Source organism: Cyprinodon variegatus, unplaced genomic scaffold, assembly GCF_000732505.1.
Source record: "Cyprinodon variegatus isolate N-32 unplaced genomic scaffold, C_variegatus-1.0 Scaffold46, whole genome shotgun sequence".
In the NCBI taxonomy this organism is placed as follows: domain Eukaryota; kingdom Metazoa; phylum Chordata; class Actinopteri; order Cyprinodontiformes; family Cyprinodontidae; genus Cyprinodon; species Cyprinodon variegatus.
In genome coordinates this window covers 1,707,595-1,715,459 of record NW_015150499.1, presented here as the reverse complement: position 1 = coordinate 1,715,459, position 7,865 = coordinate 1,707,595, and the positions used below count along the sequence as shown (strand labels likewise).

At 41.0% G+C, this 7,865-nt stretch overlaps 1 protein-coding gene across 2 annotated transcripts in view; it reads right to left on the bottom strand.

Annotated features, from left to right (window-relative positions):
* Positions 1-162: 162 nt before the first annotated feature.
* The window catches only part of LOC107082012 (abl interactor 1-like), a 15,766-nt gene continuing 8,063 nt past the window's right edge, over positions 163-7,865 (bottom strand). Inside the window, exons 5-12 of one of the 2 annotated variants that reach the window (XM_015370429.1) lie at positions 5,333-5,391; positions 5,175-5,228; positions 3,829-4,202; positions 3,262-3,396; positions 1,436-1,570; positions 973-1,113; positions 678-806; positions 163-593 (exon numbers count right to left, since the gene is read on the bottom strand). In XM_015370429.1, coding sequence (XP_015225915.1) covers positions 430-593; positions 678-806; positions 973-1,113; positions 1,436-1,570; positions 3,262-3,396; positions 3,829-4,202; positions 5,175-5,228; positions 5,333-5,391 — 1,191 coding nt within the window. In that variant the 3' untranslated portion in view covers positions 163-429. The remainder of the gene's footprint in view (positions 594-677; positions 807-972; positions 1,114-1,435; positions 1,571-3,261; positions 3,397-3,828; positions 4,203-5,174; positions 5,229-5,332; positions 5,392-7,865) is intronic. The other variant, XM_015370430.1, reaches the window with a different exon arrangement.

Genomic DNA, 7,865 nt, shown 5'->3' with positions numbered 1-7,865 from the left:
AGTTGCCGCCATGTGATTGGCTGCTTAGAAATTAAGTGTTAACGAGCAGTTGGACAGGTGTACCTAATAAAGTGGCCGGTGAGTGTATAAAGATAGACAATCGTTATTACAATTAAATAAGGAGGAATCCAAACTATGGTGGTGTCTCATTTTATTCTTAAACTCAAATGGATAAGATTATGTTTTTCATTAGTCTGTTAGTGTTTTGTTTTCAGAAAGAGAGGAAATGGTGCCAACTGAAGGTCCAAACACAGAAGGACAGAAACCCCTTACAGCCTATGAAGTAATCAACTTTATTTAGTTATTAAGCATCAGACAGAGGTCAATCCCTGACTTTACCTGCTTGAAGCTGGAAAAAAAATAAATCACCAAACAGCCGCTCATCAGAGAGAAGCATCTCTATTGTAAGGCAAAGGGGAGTGGCTTCATCTAGTCACATGACTGAACATAGTTTTGTGGGAAGAAGCCCTCCCGGCCATTACAGACGCCCTCACACCAGCCGTCATCATGGCGACGTGTCACATAGATGATGTCCCCTTCAGCTAGAGAAAGGTCGTCAGGCTTTGAGGCCTCGTAATAGTACAGCGCCACCACTGGAAGGAGAGAGGAAGTACATCATCAACAACATCCTACTCTGTAACAAACCAGCACTGTAGGGAAACTGGTGGCAGTGGTACCTTTCTCCAGGTAGTCTGGGGGGGCACTGGTGTCATAGTCCACTGGAGGTGGGAGCGGTGGCATGATGTCATCAAAACATCCAACATCAGCCAATGGGAGAGGAGGAGGCGGGGCTAAAATCTGAAGATCTATAAGAATACAGAAACTGTGACTGACCAGTCTGACCTTAAGAAGTGGAGCTTCAACTAGCAACTACAGAAATATTTTGCAGTTTGGTATTTCTGCTCTACATTTTTACTTAAAGACAAGCAGTACTACTAGTAGTAGTCTAAAGCAGTACAGCTTTTTTCTTACCCAGGTGTTCCAGACGAGCAGGTAAGCAAAGTCGAGAGGAGGACAAGGAGTGAGAGAGCACGGCAAATGAGGAAGAGGAGGAGATGGGGGGGTCTTGGGGGGCATTGGGGGGAGGATATGGAGGAGGGGGGGGTATCATGACTGACAGAGAGAAGCTGAGTCAATAGTGAGACAACAGAGAGTCAATATTTTGGCCCTACACTGACCTGACTATTTGTTTGATAATTCTAATTTGCTTTTAAATTAGCATTTTTATTAAAAAACCGGAATAGAAATGGTAAGGATGTTGGCAACATTTGCATGCTTTCCTAAAATGTCCTCAAGATGTCCTTTACCTTCAGGAACTTCTGAAATATAATCTCAAATGAGTAAACAAAAGATCTCTGAAGCTATTCACTGATCTACCTTTAATCGTCAATCTCTCCTGAGTAGTTATTTCACAACAACACCTGCAGCAGCTTACATGACTGAACAGAAGGCAAGAAGAGGGAGCGAGTGTAGCGGCAGCGAGAGGCGGGACCTGAGCGGACCCTCAGAGAAACAGAGCGAGTAGTTGGAGGCGAGCGGCGGCGGCGACTCCTTCTAGATGTGAGGGTCACTAAAAAAACACCAAAGCAGAAGGAAAAACTGCAAAAATGCAACAGAGAAGAAGCAGAAGCTGAATCAAGTGAACAATGATTGTCTGGTACATTTGTCTGAGAACATTTCTTGCTCCTTGTTTCGATATTAGTCATTGGATTATAATATCTGGGGGGACAGGGGTGTCGGATTCAGGAATTTGCCCTGCAATCAGTTGACAGTTCGAGCCCGGACTCCAGCTCTCAGTGTCATTGTGTCCTTGGGAAAGACACATTACCTGCATTGCCTACTGATGGTGGTCAGAGGGCCCGATGGCGCCAATGTATGGCAACCTCGCTTCCGTCAATGAGCCCCAAGGCAGCTGTGGCTACAATGTAGCTCACCACCATCAGTGTGTGAAAGTGTGCGTGAATGACTGAATCTCCTGACTAGAAAAAGTGCAACCTAAGTACAGACCATTTACCATAATCTAGCACTGAGCTAAAACTGAAACACAGATGAACTGCAGAATAGCCTGTTCTGTACTTTTAAAAGTGATTTTTAAGAACCCTTAGAAAACCTTAGGTCCAACGTTACTGATGTTGCCGCATATATCAGATACACCTTCATTGGCCTGGGTTGTGTGCACATGCAAGAAATCTGTTTACTTGTTTTGTTTTTGCCATTAGCTCTCTGTAGCGACAACCTGAAGTTGATTTTCTTTTGCTCCAGACTTGAACAAGCAATGGATGGAGGGAAGGTCATCCCTGTTAATCCATTCTTATTATTCATTGCATTTTGGGCCTGCCTTATTTTGTAGATGAGTCAAACCTCTCAGATATGAAGTTCCAGATAAACACCAGTCTCTGAGGATGGTTGTAATACTTAAAAGTCTTTAATAGACCTTGTTCCAAAGAGTGCAGTTACTCGAGAGTAACCTCATTTGGGGAGTGGCTGACTAGTGGTTAGGACATTGCGCTTTGGATCCTGAGGATCGGAGTTCGAGCCCCACTCCCAAGGACTGCCAATGTGGGTCCCTGAGCAAAGACCCTTAACCCCACACTGCTACCCGGGCACCGCACAATGGCAGCCCACTGCTCCCCAAAGGGGATGGATTAAATGCAGAGAGTTCATTTCGTTGCTCTGTACTTGTCACAGTGTAATGACAATAAAATGCTGGGGGAAAAAAAAAGAAGAAAGGGTGGTTCCTAGTAACAGGATGTGGTTTACAATCCAGACACTTGTGTCGGAGAGAAGCGGTAGTGTGAGGGGTCTTCTTCGGAAACCCATTCTTATATCCACAAATTTTATCTTAGCTTGAATGGTACTCTGATACTTGAAAGGAAACAGACTGTTCAAAACACAAAGAAGGACCCAGTAATGTAAACTCCGCTTCCCATGCTGGAGACCCTCAGTGCAATTTCAGCTGCAGCCCTTTAGCACCCCCTGCTGTCATGATACATGTAGTCATTTAACAAAAGATCAGGTCTGTCTACATTTTTCCATTTGATGTTTACATAAAATGTTCTTGAAACTTAAAGAACTGCAGCAGCTTTTCTTTGTAGTAGCAGATTGGGAGCCCCGTACATGAAGGCTGTTGGTGCTTGATGAAGGCTTCAATTCCCCATCTTAAGACCTTTGCTGTATTTTCTCTCTCTTTCCATTTCCTGCTTCATTAGTACAAATAATATCCTCCTAAAAGAATTTGAATAGTAAAAATGGAGATATTACCATCTGCATCTTGGGAGGGTGGAGGTGGTGGGGGCGGGGCCAGCAGCTCTGAATCGTCATTAGGTAACGGCGGGAAGCCAATATCATCAGAAGGAGGAGGAGGGGATGGAGGTGGAAGGCTGTTCTCCTCCATCACTGAGGAAAGTTATTAGAGAAAAGCTCAAATAGAGATGCTAAGATTTCTCACTGGATCAGTAAAATCCAAACAAAGAGTCAGTTTTCCTGTAAATTACAGAGAATTACTAAAAAGGAAATGTGTGTTACCCTTTCTAAGAAATAGAAAAAATGAAAAAGTAAACCTAATCAAGCTGATTCACATGTTACTGGTCTGGGCTTAACCTGAACTGAATTCAACTGATTAATGTTAAAAACTGAGGAAGAAACCTGGCTAACTGGCCCATCTTCATTTAATCAGATTTAAGATAATTATGTTTCATAACTTAGTTTTTTTGTGATTTTCATTTGAGAGAAATGTTGCTTACAATGCTTGTACATCATTCAGAAACTGCTAAAAGCACATTGTATGATTGTTTTTTTGGTCAAATAACCACACTGTGATGTCATCACCTGTTTCTAAGCTAAGTGATGGGATTGGTGGAGGAGCTGGAGCCCCATGATTGATCACAGCCCCTGAAGATGGAGGAGGAGGAGGAGGAGGTGGAGGAGGAGCACTTTGACTGATCACAACCCCTGATGACGAAGGAGGAGGCGGTGGGGGAGGAGGAGCCGTAGGAGCCACCATCACACCTGAAGAATCAGGAGGAGGAGGAGGAGGGGGCAGCGCTGAGATGACATCATCGCTCTGGGGCAACAGCTCATCAGTTAGCAGAGGAGGGGGAAGAGGAGCCTCATCCAGCAAATTGGTGATGATGTCACACTCAGGTGGAGACTGCCAGGTGGCGGGGATGGTGGGCGGAGCTACAGGTTTGCCAAAGCTGGACCTGAAAGGCAGGAAGCGCACCTAGTCAGATTTATGATGTCATCATTACAGGATAATATAATATTTATCATGTTTCCTGATTGATAGAGTATTGCTCATTGCATTTGTCTGAATGTGGATAAAGCGATGTTCTACGGAGGCTGATCAGCTGATAGAACAGTCATTATCTTGGTGATCTCTGAAAATTACTCCTAAATCTCTCATTTCAAACATGGTGATGCAGATGGCCGCTCACACTGAGCCTGGTTCTGCTGGAGGTTTCTTCCTGTTAAAAGGGAGTTTTTCCTCTCCACTGTCGCTACAAGCATGCTTAGTGTGAGGGATTGCCTTCGAGTCAATGAGTCGATGCAATCAACTGGTTTTCCTTAGATAGAAAACTTTGAATAACTTTGACTGTATGCCTTGAAATTACGTGTTGTGATTTGGCAATAAGTAAATAAACTGAACTGAATAAATTGCCCAAACAGATGGGTCAGATTTGGCATGAGGGACCGAATATTCTCAAGCCAAGTTTGTTTTTAATAGATTGCGTGGAAGTAAGCTTATGCAAGTTTCCGGCCCGTTTGGTGCGTAATTATTATTATTATTAAAAATAAAGAATTAAAAATAATTCAGAAAAAAATACATCATTGTGCCAAAGGAGATATTTCAGTATATAAGTGTACTGTTGACACTTAACAGCCTAAACCAGCATGTTATAGGACTGTATGTATCTAGCATTCATTAAAAACGTACAAATGTAAATAACATTATAGCATTTGATTTTATAATATGTGCCTGTAATTATTTTGTTGAAGCTTTGTTAAATAAAGAAATGATTAAAAACTATAAAAAATGAATAAAGACATGTAGTCTTTGTGTTTTTTATATTGTAAATTAATTAAGTTAAATAAGTTTTTTCCACTCTGGACAGTTCAGCTGTGCACATCTTATCAGCCTGCAGCCTATATCAGACTGAAACATTGAGCCTTACCCTCCAACAGGGGGCGCAACGGGGCACTGAACTGGCTCTGGAGCTTTGTTGGACCTGAAACAGACACACATGCAACCACAGAAAGCCTTCCTGTGTGAGTCTCTGCCAAGAAAACAAGAAGCTGCTGTGAACAGAAGCTCAGCAGAGGAGAACCAAACCTGACGGAGGCTCCGTGTTTCCGGATCGTTCCCGTTTTCTCTGGCTGTTTCCCAGAGACCTGATGGGAAAAGGGGGGCAAACATAGAGCAGAGTGAGCATGAATGGAGCCCCTAAGTCTTTAGCAGCTCTAATTAGTCTCTCCAAACATTTTCCCACGGCCAACAAAGACCTCTGGGCCTGGGCTGTGTGTGTGCCTACTTGTTTATGTCACCTATTTAGGAGCTTTTCTGGTATATTTACTAACCTTCTGGGGACCGACAGGTTAGTTCTTATATGTTGGACCCCCATTTTTACTTTTAGTGGTTAAAGTAAGAGTTATTGTGTAAATAATCTTTAGGTTAAGGTTAAGATAAGTGTTTGGCAGAGGCATAAATACAGAAACTAAAATGAATGTCAATCAATGTGTTGAGTGACCCATTGTGTCCCCATATGGATAGAAATGAAAAACTTTGCTCTTGTGTGTGTGTGAGGTGTCTTGCTGACTCTGTGAGGTCCAGCAGCTCACATGAGTGTGGGTAGAAGTTTGTGTTAACAGGGCCGTCTGAGTGTGTGGCTTTGCTAAATTAGTCAGGCTTAGTTAGAGTCTGGGTTTGACCTGACAAAACAGAGGGTGTTTCCTCACAAAGAAACACGAACCTCTCTGTGTGGCTTATTATTATAATAATTATTATTTCTCTTAGGACTTTAACACAAACAAGCAACACGGTGACAAACAACTGCTTGTTTACAGATGCTCGGTTTCACGCTGAATGTTACCATTATGTAAAAAACCATAAAGGACAAATTAATCAGGTTTTAAATAAATTGGTGTGGCCATCATAAAAACATACCACAGCTTTTAGGTAGGAAACCGATGGTTTCCCCCTAATTGTTCATCGGTTTTCAGCAATTAGTGGGATATTTTATACAAACAACGTAAGAGTAGATACTGATAAAGAAATGTTCAATAATTTATTCATAGGCTATGACTGGAAAATGTGATCAAAGAGTGATAAACACTAGGAGTTCTTTTGGTTTTGTCATATTCGAATTTAATAAAACTGTGAGATTTCAGAATTTCTATTCATTATTTAATTACATGAATCATGAAAATACAATTAAACACAAACACACACAAGGTGGCGCCAGCTGAGAGTTTCAAGTAAGTGACCCTGGATGGCTTATAAAACTTTATCAAATGGAAAAATTATATCTAATAAGTCCTGATTGAGGCGTAATTATTTTTCCTGGTTGTAAGCCACACTGTCTGTACGTTAGAGTATAATCTTATTCAGCTTCTGCATTCTGTGAGTTCTGAAGACTTTGGCTGTTTTTTCAGTCAGTCTAGTTTATGATCATGGGACAACAATGTCCAACATAACTCTAAAAGCAATTGAATCAAACATGAAACCGATAAAAAAAAAAAAAGTCCTTTAGAAAACTCTACATGTAAACTGTCCCTGCACGCCCTGACCCCTGAGAGACGGATCATATTGTTTATGTTTGTTTATGTATTTAGCAGAGGCATTTATCCAGAAAGACTTTGGGACTAAAATGCAGTTTTCTGTCTGTCAAACTGTGATAGTTATGAATTTCTTTTAAATAATTTCAATATTCATAACCACAAGTAATCTGATTATATTCAAGCATGAGGACACTTAAAGCATTAGGGCCTCCTTTGAGGTGGAATGAGATATTTACACTATGCTGATAGTCTGAACACAGTAACCCTAAAACACACAGGAGGACCAACTACTGACCTGCAGAGACGCATGGACAGTCCCTGGTTTGATAGTTAAACTAAAAACCAAAGCAACAATCTGTTACAATCACATTGTTAAAATTCAGTGATTGTATGTTATTTATTATTTAATGAACACCATTTTATTTATTCTTAGATGTCGCATAAATAGATTTATGATGATCAGAGAGCAATAAAACTCTATTTGGGTTCATAATCTCAATTCAAACTGTTATTTGTTAAAATTCTGGTGAGAAAGAAAATCAAGCTAAGGTTTAAATTTAGGGTAAAAAGCAATAATTTTGCTTTGGTAGATGTTTAATGTTGCCAAGAGTCAATTGAGCATATTTAAGTGTAAAGCACATAAGTCAAGACTTCTGAACAGATCAGGTCAGTGAGGTGTTCCTTTATCTAATGCTGTTGGGATTATTTTTATTGATGACGTGTGAGTCTGTTAAACCCTCATAATACCTGCCTGGTACGTTCCAGAATTAATGTTTTCCCAAGCAGTTGATCTAATTAGGACAGTTCTTCTGCCAGGATAAAAGGTCATCTTCATTCTGTGCGTAGCAAAGATTGTGGAATGGAATGAGAGCGGTGTCCTTGTTTAAAACTGTTTAATATTTTGATTTGGATGGATCCATGGATGTCTCCTCATTTACAAACGTGTATGATGTATTGATGTAATGACATGGCAGACTGGAGTTGAATAAAATGTTTCTTTAACTGTGTTTTGGGGCTAACTTCATGGAGAAGCAAAGCTGGTTGGTAAGCAGCCGCCTTCTGTAACGCTAAGGAAATTTCTCAGTTCT